Source organism: Trematomus bernacchii, unplaced genomic scaffold (assembly GCF_902827165.1).
Source record: "Trematomus bernacchii unplaced genomic scaffold, fTreBer1.1, whole genome shotgun sequence".
In the NCBI taxonomy this organism is placed as follows: domain Eukaryota; kingdom Metazoa; phylum Chordata; class Actinopteri; order Perciformes; family Nototheniidae; genus Trematomus; species Trematomus bernacchii.
The window spans coordinates 5,068,819-5,083,272 of NW_022987564.1; the positions used below are offsets into that span (position 1 = coordinate 5,068,819).

General features: G+C 41.2%; 1 protein-coding gene across 1 annotated transcript; it reads right to left on the minus strand.

Moving 5' to 3' along the window:
- Positions 1-8,456: 8,456 nt before the first annotated feature.
- snx10a (sorting nexin 10a) lies at positions 8,457-11,461 on the minus strand. The gene is made up of 7 exons (XM_034125102.1): positions 11,175-11,461; positions 10,287-10,336; positions 10,042-10,128; positions 9,861-9,961; positions 9,662-9,760; positions 9,052-9,249; positions 8,457-8,957 (listed from the first exon to the last, which is right to left on the minus strand). The coding sequence occupies exons 2-7, from the start codon at positions 10,317-10,319 to the stop codon at positions 8,882-8,884; spliced, it is 594 nt and encodes a 197-aa protein (XP_033980993.1). The 5' UTR covers positions 10,320-10,336; positions 11,175-11,461; the 3' UTR covers positions 8,457-8,881.
- Positions 11,462-14,454: the final 2,993 nt, after the last annotated feature.

The following is a 14,454-nucleotide window of genomic DNA, read 5'->3' on the forward strand; positions in this document are numbered from 1 at the left end:
CCAAGCAATTAGAGCGGTCATAAATTGTGCCAAGCTGAAACAAATCCAGAGCCAACTGACTGTTATGGTTTCATAAAACCCGATGCATGGACTGGTCTCTTGTAAGTAAAAACACTAAAGAGATGCTAAATCGGAAACAACAACAAGCAGTGATTGAAAACCATTTACTCAGCAGGTATGTGGTACTCAACGGCTGATGTCGTTATGAAAAGAATCACTACCTTCATAACAATAAAACGGCGGTATCGTCTTCAGCAGCAGCAGAGACATTGCCTTGTTATCAGCCACGTAGTCTTTACCTAAACACACTGTAATGTTAGGAGACCTATTTGACCTTTCTTACATCACAAGTGCTCTCCCACAGAGACCAGGATGTTGGAGGAGTTATTGAGAGAGATTCTTTTTATTTGCCTCTGCTGTAAGGATGGCCAAATGGGGTTCTGGGCAAAAGGGAAGCACTGGGGATAAATATTAAATACATGGTTAAAATCTTCGCACTAAAAAGGTTAAAGAGTGACCCTGAATTACGGAGTGGTGTTTCAGGGTTATTATATCATAGTTTACTTATATTTAGAAATTCCCTGAGTAACTGTACTGTTGATGTCTACTAACGAATTGGAAGGCTGGGGATTATATTATACATTTTTTGCATTGTCAGCCAAAGCTCTTATTATTTTTCTGTGCCATTAACTTCCATTGATGTCCCAAAACGATTTAAAATTAATCAACGAGACACAATGTTGAGGTGGTAATCTGGTTCTTAATGATAGGAAGATGGGCACTGTAGTTTATTTTAAGGCAATCTTGCATACAATCTCCCTCTGCAGTCAACCAGAAACAAACATGTATTGATCAGAAGCTGAAAATAGTCCCCAAGAAATTAAAAATGTCCACCTGTCTGGGTAGAAATACAGAGCCTAGCTTTTTTTTTGTGTCCCAGTTTTAATGGACTAATTGAAGGACAGAATCACAAGTTGTTGGCTCTTGTCAATAAAAGAAATACAGAATACCTCCAGTCTTAGCCTTAAAATGTTTTCTTTTTTAAATATCAGAAATATTGCTATCACAAGCAGCTTGAGTATTTTCTTATTTATAATCAAATCCATTAAGATGAACCCTAACATAACCACACAGGATTGTATTCCTTGCACGAAAGTATTATGGCAGTTGATGTCGGATAAGTCCCACAAGACCATAATTCCATGTGCCATCCAAACAAACATTGTTTTTCGACAAACAGATTCCTGCTGCCACGCTTGTTTCTGATTTCCATCAACATTAAGCAAAGTGACGTGTGCCCTGCCGCTGCATTCTGAGATCAAAACAAGTTTACTGAAGACTGAGATTCTAATTTGGTGTCCTGCTGTTTCCATTTCAGCGGTAGAGACATATGCGTACATGTATCCATATTTGCTTTCTGGGAAACCCGCAGAGGCATGCAGCATGCAACTCTCTGTTGTTGAGACATTATAAATGACCCCATTAAATATTAATGACAAAAGTAATTACATTTTAATTAGAAAATGAGCACTTTTTATGATTGTGACAATTAACCCCAACTGATGTTACAACTGACCTTAGTGGTGGAGCAGATCAGCCAATGTGGTCCTCTGCTTTTGATAGCGGTGCATTTCTCTTTTGAGATTACACAGGATGATTTGAATTGGACATGTATGAGTGCTAACTATCAAATTTCAGGTCTCAGGGCGAAAAACCCACAGATTAATGGGATAATAAACCAAATGCGTTATTGCAATCCCTACTCTCATTTAGAGCTGAATTTGGAAGGCAATACCTTCTGTAAAATACTTTTTTGACAGTTATGGTTGGGAGACAGAGAGAGAATGAGACAGAAGAAATCTATTGACAGACATAAAAAAAAAGTGTTTTATCTAAGTGGAAATTTTGCAGAAGAAAACGTGTCTAGCTTGGTATTCCGTGAATGGAATGTGTGTGTGTGTGTGTGTGTGTGTGTGTGTGTGTGTGTGTGTGTGTGTGTGTGTGTGTTGTCTTTTGTGATGGATGAATGACAGTCGGCATGGCAGCTCATCTCCTCTCAGGCGGCTGGTTGACAGAGAGAGATGTTACAGCACAGAGACAGCGCAACTGCCACACTGGTGGGCAGGTGTCTCACACACACACACACACACACACACACACACACACACACACACACACACACACACACACACACACACACACACAACACACACACACACACACACACACACACACACACACACACACACACACACACACACACACACACACACACACACACACACACACGCATCTAAAGCATGCATCTGAATGCAACATCCCCTTCTTTTCTTCCTGGCTTTCACCAGCCTCCCATTTCTGGACCCTGCCACCTCTGTCCACTCATCTCCTGCCCCCCCCCCCTTCCCCTCCCTCCCCATGTTCCTTGTAAGTGAGCTGTCTCTTTGTGGGCGGCGGCCTTCACGTCTTCCTCATAGCCTCAGACCTGTGCCCGTCAATCGCTCAGCCCCCCCCCCCCCCCCCCCCCCCCAATACCTTCCCATCCCAATCAATGGGGCGCCATGAAGCTTCCACACACCTCAGGCTGGAGGAGGAGGAGGAGGAAGAGTGTCCCGGTCGTTGGCTGGGGTTGGGGGGGGGAATAGAGAAAATGGGGGAGATTGAGGGTTGGGGGTGATTTAGCCTGTCAGGGCGCCAGTTTGGTGGAGAGATGGGGGCTTCTCCTCCTGAGTCAGACAGGGCCAATAACTCATTAGAGAGAGGAAGATGTAGAGGTGAAGATGTGGCAGAGAGGGAGCGAGGAGGAGAGGGAGACGAGCTCCTTTCTCCCCCTTCTGTCTTTCCCTCACTTCAGTCTCTCCTCTTTCTCTTCCAACCCCTATCCTCATCTCTCCTTTTTTTTTTTATTACCCACCACCCCCCCATCCCACACACCCCTTCCCCTCGGCAACTCCCTGCAAACCCCCCTCCCCCCCAATCCCCCTCTCCCCCCCCTCCTTCCATCTGTCTTTCTTGCTGCAGTGCCCATGCTGCCAGGCAGTATAAATCACATCTCTGGGCTGGGCTGCAATGGGCCTGAAAATAAAAAGGCATAAAAGTGTCGGGATGAGCTACGGGCTGGGGGGGAGAATTCCTTTATGATGGGTCTAAATCCTCCTCCCGCCACGCATCCTCCCGCCACACACACACACACACACACACACACACACACACACACACACACACACACACACACACACACACACACACACACACACACAGATGCTTGTAGATGCATACACATGCACAGCATACGCCTCAACTCTGAAATTATCCCCCCAAACAGAGCAGTATGTCTCCCTCTCTCTCGGTGTCTCTCTCTTATACACCTGTTCCACCCTCCAGACACACACACACACACACACACACACACACACACACACACACACACACACACACACACACACACACACACACACACACACACACATCATATTAAGCTCTTTGTTGGCTGTGATCAGAATTGAGATGTGCTCTCCCTGGGCCCTGTCTTTAAAGGGACAGTTCAACTAAAACCCCAGTCAGTGACATATTTCTGTCGCTTTCATCTTACACATTTGTCAAGAGATAGAGTATGGTAGGATATACAAATTGGCATGTTCGATTGAAATGTGCAAGGTAGGTTGAAAGATCAGACACATTACTTGCAGCCCTTAAAAAAGTGTAGTTCTTGGTATGAATGATGTTATAACTTAAAGAAAGAAGATCTTACTTTTGTACAAACATTAAAACATTTATTATCTGAAAATAATAAAAACCAGCCCCTTGCAAAATGATAGAGAGGTGAAGTCACAGGTGATAAAAGGATAATGTTTTTATTTCTCTAACGTTTGCAGATATAGGGACTTTCACATTTCCCTCTAGGGCTTAGTCTAGGGCTTAGTCCAGTATTAATGAGGGGTAAATGTGCAGTACCCAAAGTCGTCCTTCTTTAGATGGATTTTTACCAAGGTTGTCACTGTGGATTATGGCACAAAGGAGAGTCACTTCACTGTGTATAATGGTTATTGTGGACAATTTATGATCTCTGTAGTCTCCATCTATGTATCGTTTTGAGTAAATAAACCAATAAAAAATGATTTAGGTGGCCTATAACATATTGAAATGAACCTGCTGGCAGAGATGCATTGTAAAGGTTGTCTAAATGATTACGGGAATGAAGATGGAGGTGAGTGAGCGCACGGTGAATGGGCGATTCCATCACCTGCTAAAATCAACCTATAGCTCAGAGTTCCCCTTTAATCTACGTCCCGATGTGCACTTTGTCAATTCTATTAGATCACGCTGTGTGTGGTATGAACACACGAACACACACACACACACACACACACACACACACACACACACACACACACACACACACACACACACACACACACACACACACACACACACACACACACACACACACACACACACACACACACACACACACACACACACACACACACACACACACACACACAGAGTGATGATGATAATGGTGAGCACCTCCCTAGGTGAAGTCTATTCAGTCACAGTGGGAGCCATCTCAGACCTAATTATGCTTGGTTTGGCGTTTTAACTGTATTGATCAAAACGCTGAAACAAACGAGAAATGCTTATCAAGCTGGAAAAGAAGAGCCCTCAGGAGTTGTGCGTGTGTGTGTTCTTGTGTGTGTGCTCCACAGGAGTGAGTGAGAGTGATGGCATAGGTGTAAGAGGTGGTGAGATATTGGTGGTTATAAAAAAAAAATGCAATTCGTAGCTTATGAGCTATTAATTACAGCCTGCGCTCCTTCACCCCTTTTTACCAGCCATAAGAGTTACTGCCACACACATACACAACCATATATTTCGACACATATATGCTCACATATGCAGGCCTCGGGACGCGCACAAACCAAAGCAACACATCCAGGATCATGCACACACTCGCACACACACACACGCACACACAAATTAGCTCGTCCATGGCAGGCAGCACTAAGTGTACAATACCCTGCTCTGATGAGCAAGCTCCCGTCGACCTTGGAACTCTCTGGAAAGACAATGCGAGCCATGCTGCGAAAAGGGAGGAGGTGGGGGTGGTGGGAGTAGATAAGGTGGAGGGAGGGATGGAGAGAGGGAGACAATAAATGAGAGAAGGAGGGAGGGAAGGAGAGAGAGAGTGTGTAAGTGGTGCAGCTCAGTGTAGGGCAGGAGGGCAGTGCTCCCTCCCTCCTCTCCATCTCGGCTCATCTGGAATGCAAATGTGGTTTCTATACGGTTCCTTTGTGCCCGCTTCTAACTGCTCCAGAGAGAAGCAATTACAACTGCTCCATTCACTCAGAGAAGGAGAGACACGCACGGATAGAGAAGGGTAATTAATAAAGAGATAGGAGGTATGAAGGAGGAGGTGAACGCGTACCTGTGGAGGATCTTCAAGTAGGATTTGAGCGTGTTATTGATTGAAGTGGCAGCTTTGTTATCGACACACCAAGTCATCGACGCCAAAGCTGACCTGGCTCGTGATTTCTGACCAACTACTCTATGAAAGGTCAAAGGTGAGAGGTCATTACATCACACGTGTTATGGGGAAAAGTGCGATATTACTCGGTGGCCCTCACTCATTATGCTACAGTCGTTATTTCCCCAATCACTGTTTCAGGGCGCTGAACCTCGCAGAATTTATTGAATCAATAGAAGTCCATCTAGATATGACATCACCCTCCATTCCTCTCCGTCTTCCTGCAGACGGATAGTTCTAGTGCCAGTGCCACATCCTATTGCAGTCACAGTGGCCGGGCGAGGAATGGTGGGTGTTTTTATGGCAGTCATTTGGGCCGCTAATATGTCATCTCCATTAGCCGACTTTTAACACTCGCAGATAGATGGCCCTGTGACATTTATCTGCGCACGGGTCGTATTTTAGCTGTTAAATGGCTGCCGATGTGCAGAGTGCGTGCAAAATGAGTGTGTGTGTTTTAGGCGTGTAACGGTGGGGTTGGGGAAGGAGAGGGAGATGCATTGACTTTTAATGATGCTCTATGCAATAGCACTTTAGAGGTAATAATCACAAATACAATGCAAGTCGTCACCTTTGACCCCTCCTCCTGCAAGAGAGAGAGAGAGTAGGGGAGGAAGAGAAGCTGGCTGCGAGGTCGAGACATCTTCCTTCTCAACAGTTGGACAGCTGAGGTACAGTGAGCCAGGGCACGTAGCGTCAGCAAAAAAACGACAAAAGGGAACAGCTAATTAACTTAGCGGTCTATAGAGAGATGATGAGGGTTGAGGGGGAGAGGTATATGGAGGGAAATAAAGAGAGAGTGAAGAGGAAGAGTGGTGGAAAGACTCTATGGGTGCAAAGTAAGCACAGGGGCCGGTAGAGAGTTACACAAGATAATTGCTCATATGGATTTTGCCATTGTTGGCTTTTGTGAGGTCAAGGGGGTGAAGCCATTCCCCGCGGTGGCTTCAGGTGAAAGTCCAAATGAGCTAATAATTTAGACTCATAAACTAATGCTAATATTGAGGCCCAAGACACATATTGAAAAGCATTAGTAAAGAGTCCTACCATAAAACCAGCTGTAAATATGATATACCATCTTGTCATTTAACTGGTCACATACAGCTGAACCTTCCCCCCCCCTATCTCATAAAAGTACCCTCGACTCCGCCGCATCAAAAAACTGAGAATATGTTCCGTGTCATTTTATGTGTTGTCTACAGCAGCTCGGTCACCTGTCCAGAAGCATTGAAGTTGACTAATGTGACAGAAAATTAACAATTAAAAATATCATACAGGCTCAGAGCCACGGCAACGTGGACCGTTCACAACTCAGTGGACACCCTAATTGCTTTGAAACACAATTGGGTTTGGGCTTTGTTTGATGTTTTGGAGGTATGAAGCGCATCAATGCACATTGGAAATTGAGTTATAAATTACAAAGATGAAATAGACATGTACGGTGAATACTCAATATCCAAATGCTGGATGTTATCCGCGACAAAAAGGCAGATGGGTGCATGTACACACACACAAAAACACAAGATGCCACCAACTTGAGGTTGCATTTAATTTTGTCTGAAAATTGACTGGCTCTGAACCAAGCAGTGTACGCGTTTGTGTGTGTGTCGTGCTCTATGGCTGTCATGGGGTACGTTGATAAGGTCAACCTTAACAGCAAACAGAGATGGAGAGCTCCAACCACAAACCACTGGGACCGAGGAACTGACAGGGGATGAGGAAAAGAGAAAATGTTCATTCATCCACAGCTTTCCCAACAGTGTATACGTGTTTGTGCTCATAGCTGTCAGTGTGTTTTCACGTGTCTGGGTCTGTGTTTGCCGTATGAATACAGCTCAGTGGCTGCGGTGTGAAGTCACTGACAGCTTCATTATGGCTAGTGCGCAAAGGGAGACAGCACCATCCAGGGGAAGGAGAGAAGAGGACAGAGACAGGGGACAGAGACAGGGGACAGGCCAGGTTTACTGTTGGACCGGCCCGTGTCAGTCCAGCAGTTGGTAGAGGGGGGGGGGGAGGTGAGGACAGCTGCTGTCTCCTTTAATGAGCCTTCGCTTCTTTAATCAGCTTTCAATTTGCAGGGCTGTCCTGCACTCTTGCACTGCCCCCCCCCATCTCAACCCTGTAACACACACACAGTATGAAGCCGTCTTGTTTCTTGCAGGTGATTCCCAAGAGTAGTCTGTAATAGTTGAATTAATTTTCTGTCTGACTTTAATTAGACCACCTCACCTGGGACAGGAATGACACGGGGATGAAATGTGACCAGCACTGAGCCTCTTCCAATATCACAACACTGAAGACATTTAAAATCCAACTGGTAGATATAGACCTTCTAGATAAAAGATTGCAGGTTGTTAAATAGAACAGTTTGTTATACAGGCTGTTCTCAGTGTAATGGATATACTAAAGAAAATAATGTTGCCTTAATGAAGTTTGCAATGTTCAGTTTAGGTTCTGGTCAAGGCATTTACATTCAATTCAGACTTAAATATATATAAAAGAAACATCTCACTAAAACCTTTTTTAGGGTTTAGTAGTCAAATGTTCACCGTCTCAAAAGGGACATTGACAGTTTTGCAACATACCATAAGTGTGTGTTAATTGTCACTGACAATATAACAATATTGGGTGTATAACATACAGACATCTTAAACCCTGAGCAGCTTAATGTTGAATATTGATATGGACTCAATGGCATCAACTATCCCTTAAAGAGAAAAATAACCTTACTCCAATGTTCAGCACAAACGACAGTGTAAATCAAGTTACCATTGCAGACTTGTAACCCCCGCTGTATTAACTCAGAGACTTTGAGGTCCTATGATGTCTACACTCCCTCTACTGGGCTCTAACAATACAGCACTGTATTCAGGAAAACAAGTGATGGGAAAATTCAATAAGATGTTCAATTACTATTCAAGAAGCAAGATATTTTTTCATCAAAAAGACAATTTATTCAACCATTAATACAGCATAGAAGTATTCCAATATGTGTCTAAAAATCCTAGTCTACAATACAAAGCTCATTCCTTGCCAACATAGGTAGAGCTTCAGTGCAGATAAAAATATACATCGGAATTGTTTAAGAAATCACCATTATAGTGTGCAGGTTTATCATACATTTTTAAAACATGATTTCTTTTTTTAAATACACACTCAATTAAATGACCAAGGTAATGCTTTGAGAAAAAATAAAGCACAATAAAACAACAAATGTCCAAGTTGCATAGTGAAGTAGTTTGAAGGTTAAGAAAAGAAAGAGCTCCATGGAGGATCACCAACAGATCAAGCACTGCTGCTGTTGACGCGTGGGGGGGACATGCTGAAAGACAGCTGAACAGCTGGGAGTGTCTGTCATGATTCTGAGAAGGGGACGGGGGTCCCTTGCTCTGGAGTGTCCACACTGTGACAACCTGTTGAAGAAGAGCTGCTGTGGGAGGGAAAGTGATGGAGGGGTCAGTTTAGCATCAGACATTGAAAACTATTCTTCAAAAGAGATGTAAACTTTTCTGTCCAAGCGTTACCTTTCACAGTCAGAGTCACAGGAGGCCGCCTTGTCCTCCGAACTGCTGATGAAGCTGCTGTTGCATCGCTGTATTGCTTCTGCCACCGTGTACCTTGTCTTACCACTCGCACACCTCTCTATCCTCGTGATGCTGAGGTCTGACTGGAGGAACAGATGGAGCCGGCTGTCCGACAGCAACAAAGGGTTTTCAAAAATACTAAAAGAGGAAGGATAATTATTACATCACATGTCACTTGTTAGACGCTTTTATCCAAAGCGACTTACATACTCAATACTGTGGACAATCCCCACAGGAGCAATTTGGGGTGAAGTGTCTCGCCCAGGGACACAACGACATGCTGACTGCAGTGGGGTTTGAACCTGTTCAGAACACCAACACACAACCCACTGCCTCCCCTTTATTATTAATATATATAATTATGGCACAATTAACAACTTTTTTTCTTTTTAAATAGTTAAAATATAGTGAGGTAAGGTCACCTTCAACAGGGCTATTGCTTTCAGCAGATTAATTCTTAACAGCCTTTTAAAGAGGGGGGGCATAAAAGCATAGCTCTATATGGCAGTCTTATAATTTGATTGCTGCCATTATTTTAGCAGCAACTCACCTTTCTAAAAACTCCTCGAAGCCCTTCATCCTCTGTGCAACCTGTCCCGGGTTCTTCGAACTGAAGAAGGGGTTCCTTGACGGCAATTTGGGCAACTCGCTGAACAGAATAACCAACCAAAAAAAGAAATTGCTTAGAGAAACCTATGGCATGCCAAATTAAAGTCAATAATTGGTTTGAAGCTGAGGTTTGAACATACATGATCAGAGCGTTCTGTTCCAGACAATGTCGCAGCCAAACAAACTCACTGTAACGCCGTCTTACACATGAAGACTTTTTTCGAAAGCACATGCTATTGGTCTGCAAAATAACAGAAAAACAAATCAATACTTTTATCACAGTCGAATTTACCAATAAGAAATTCTCCAAAATGCACTTACATGTAAACAGATCTCATAGTCGACATGTGTGTGCCAGAGGTAATCTTTTAAGAGCCTTGGATCTTGCACACAAATGCTGATTATGTCCTATAAAATTCAAAAAGGGTTCAGTTACACATTGTAAAGATGCATGCATTTAAAATAAACACACAATGTGCTTCAGCAAAGTTATCAAAATGTAAAAAAAGTGGTGACTGCACAGATTCAGCAAGGGAAAGTGTGAAGGAGTATGCTAAAGCGCTTACAGAGTTTGACAGATTTTCCAGCATACTTTCCATGGCAGGTACAGAAAAACCTTGAAAAAAAAGATAAGAGAAAAAGTTGGTTTCAATGAAAGAATGTTTCAGCACAAACAAATGATTTCCTGTGGTGAGCCATGAGATTGAACATTTTCACAACAGTTTATAATAATTGAATAATAGGATCTTCAACCAAAGCCTTTTGTTATCAATGATCTGATTTGGCAATTTATACTTTAAGGCCTCAAAGTGCAAACATTTGGAGCAGATGTAGATTATGAGGAGAACAAAGGGCAAGGGGGGCCCAAACACCTTAACACACACACAAACACAAACACATTCATTCAGTTCTGCTTAAGAAAATCAAAGAAGGCCACACAATAGCCTCAGGAAAAAACACAGGGTCAAAAGGGTGCCACTTATTTTCCTCAGCCACTATGCTTATATAACAGATTACTTTGCTACAGTGCAATAAACTAAAGCACTGAATTATGATCAAAATAGATAAATAAATAGGCATCTCAATTCAACCCAACACTGATCCAGAAATAGCAGGACTGAAAAAATGCTCTAGTCCCATGAAGTCTTACATTTTTAATACAAATTGGGGTTATTTTAAATTAGGCCTACTTTTTAACAATAAAGGTATAACCTAAAACGCCAACGAGCAATCCCCAAGGCATTTAAACAAACATTTTTTTAAAGTACATTATTTCAAGAAAAAGGGAAGAATACAATTACCCAATAGAGTTTAGGAGGCACTGACATTATTTTAAGTCAATTACATTTTTACTATAGTTTGTGATAAAACCGTTTTGAAAAAAACTACAATAAACGCGTACAACAACGCAACACTTTTATGTAACTTTAATTCCAATATGTTTTGTATCCTACCTTTCCCTCTTCACTTCCCGAGCAGTAATCCGGTGTTTATGTACCAAAAGGAGCAGCTCAGTAGGGTAGTTTGAGGTTTACCACTGCCTGGACTGAACTTTTGCTCACACAAACGTAGCTACTCAGTGCGACCTTTTCCTCCTTGTTGATCACTTCTTGTCTTCTTCACCCTATTGTTATACAAATATACATGAAATAAAATGTGGTAAAAAATGAATTGCGATAAGGTTACCAAGCCACACACAGGGAGAATGATACCGCTCTTGTGTAAAAGGTGCTGGCTACGTGCTCACTGCGCACCTGTACCTAATCACGTGGAGAAATCAGTTTAAATGGTTTCACCTGGTGGGAGGAGCCTATGGCACGTGGTGAAAACTAATGACCACATTTAAAAGCAATCAAATCTGGGATGTATTGATAACATACACCATCAATACTGTAGACACAAATAAAGATATTTTACTTTTCAATCTTTCATTTTGTTCAAATTACAATTAAGGTGCCATTACCAGACCTAATAACAAATAATAATATCTGAAATAAGATTTGAGATCAGTGAATTCCTTATTTAAATCAAGTTTTAATGAGTGCAGAGACAACTAAAACAAAGGAAAAGGTCTCCTCTGTCACTCAGTTTCTCTCATTATAAAATTATAATAGTTATGATATATGTGTACATCCCACCAACTGCAGACACCAAATGCACACTTTAAAAAAAATCACAGGTGCTTTATTTTTTATTTAATATTCACATTCTTCATGACTTACTGTAAATCAATGTGTTCCTAATTACCTAATATAATTGTTTTCTGTTTCTGTTTTAATACGTGCTTTTTATCAATGAGTCAAAGCATTCAGTTGCAGCCTATGATGACTAAACAGAAGTATTTTAGCATATAGGTAACATTTTACAGACTAACGTAAATGTTCACTGAATAGAAAAATGTGAAGAATCAAGTAGCTATTTGCAAACTTTATGAATTCTGGTTATTGCCCTCATTTTTTGTTGAATCCCAAAAATACATTTTCCTTACAGACACAATACCTGGTTCCCTTTAACCAATTTCGCTGTCCAACTCTCCATTGAGTGACACCCACAACATTTATATTCAAGACAAGAAAGTGTAGTTCAGGTCATCCACAACAGTAAGAAAGAAAGTTTACATTCAGCAGGGTGTAAACTGTGGCTGAGGAGGTAATGCATTTTGACACCAGGCAGGCAAAGTAAACACTCCCCATAGAGAAAAAGAGATAACTGAAATAAAACAGAGACCTTTAGCTTATTTAACACCAAGACATTAAGGGGTTCATTTACAAGGGATTTAAGATGTAACATCTACATTGGTCAATTGTTTTTCTACCAGTCACTGTTACTCCTTTACTGAGTCAGATATTGGCAACGTTACTCTGCTGATTAAGAATAATCCTCTTATTATAGGTCATTTCCTGCATTGCTATCACAATTGAAATAATACAGTTAACATTTGTGCACTAAAATTACCTAAAATTACGATTTAAGGAATAAATCAAAATGTCTTACCAAAGTCCTCAGGAGTAAATTCTAAAATCCTATCCAGCCTGGAGTGTAGGCTAACACTAGTGTGCCAGGAGGACTCATATAAAGACCCTTCACCTCATTATGGTCTGCTCATTTGCATATAAAGGGCTCTTTATCTTTGGTAAGGTCAGCAGAATAAAAGGTCTCTCTCACTGAAAGTTCTTTTTTTTTTTATTCTTAGAGATAATCAGATGCATTTAAAAAACTGCTGAAGAAGTGAACTGTTTACTTGATCTGGACTATGGACAACTGTCATGTGCTGTACACAAAAAGCCATAGATAGCATTGTGGGGAACACAAAGTCCTTCCATTCACTCATCATGAGATCTTAAAACACAGATTTTACACATCTTTAACATTACATATATACCTTTACTCTTCAGCTTTAACATTACATTATTACATTACATTGCATTTAGCTGACGCTTTTATCCAAAGCGACTTACAATAAGTGCATTCGACCAACAAGATACAAACTTGAGGAAAACAGAATCATATAAGTACATCAGGTTTCATAGAGCTAAAACATTTCAAGTGCTACTCAACTGGCTTTAGATAAGCCAGTCCTTTATTAGTATATAAGTGCTTTAACCTGATATTTATACAGCGACGTGAACAAATCCTAGCAATATTTTCAGAACATTTTCCATTACAAGTGCTTGATCATGGGTTTTATTGTTGAGCTATCATGAATAGGTGTATCTTGTAAATTAGTATCTGATGATTTAACATTAGCATAAGTGATGTCTGTGCTTCACTGATTGGAGATGTGATTAATCAAAAATATTCCAGTAAAAGCTGCCATCATTTCTCTGTCCACCTTCATGTGGTGGTTCATAGTTGCAGGAAGAAAAGCTTTCAGACGAAATGTTTGAAGGATGCACGTCACTTTCTGTACGGTCTTAAACCGTTCCTTAGAATATTTTATGAATTGTAAGGTGTCCATGGGTGATTTGAAAGGCGCCTCTAAATAATGAATTATTATTATTATTGTCATTAGTGACTTTTCCACAGAAAACCCAAAAATTAGTGGGTTTTTTAGGAAAATGTTTTTACACTTGTGCCCAAAGGTCCAAAGTCCAACTCCTATGCCATAATGCCAGTCATGAGACTGTTCTCCACACTGCTGCAGACATACCGTCTGGCCCGAGAGAGATACCAATCACAGCTGAAGTCAGATGTTTCTTAAATGTTAGAGCTGAAAAGTGTGAAATGCAGATATGGCAAAAGTACACACATCCTTTACTCAAGTAGAAGTACAGATACTCTTGTTTGAAAATACTCTGGTAAAAGTAGAAGTACTGACTACACTTCTTTATTCAAGTAAAAGTAAAGAAGTATGGGCTTAGAAATGTACTTAAGTAAAAAGTACCCATAATCTGTTTTAAAGAGTAATTTACTGACCTCACTTTATAATAGAACAATAATGTCATTGCTAGCTAATGAATGTTTCAATGCTGAACAACGGCAAAATTACAAAGTTTTCATTGGTCCCTTTTGTTTAGAGAAGACCAGGAAATGATGGATACACGGATCGTGTTCAAATCAATAGGCACGCAATGACTCTAAATAATAATGATCACGCCATCAAACACAGATTAAAACTAAAGTGACGAACCTGTACTGAAAATGTAAGAAGTAGAAAGTACAGGTATTTGTGTTCAAAATGTAAGAAGTCAAAGTAAAAAGTAGTCAGAAAAACAAGTAGTGGAGTAAAGTACT

Excerpts from the sequence above, each read along its gene's own strand:
- snx10a (XM_034125102.1), bottom strand. The coding sequence starts at position 10,319 with ATGGAAAGTATGCTGGAAAATCTGTCAAACTCT. Across the intron at positions 9,962-10,041 it reads ACTATGAGATCTGTTTACAT|ACCAATAGCATGTGCTTTCG; the intron begins GTAAGTGCATTT and ends GTTATTTTGCAG. Across the intron at positions 9,761-9,860 it reads GAACAGAACGCTCTGATCAT|CGAGTTGCCCAAATTGCCGT; the intron begins GTATGTTCAAAC and ends TATTCTGTTCAG.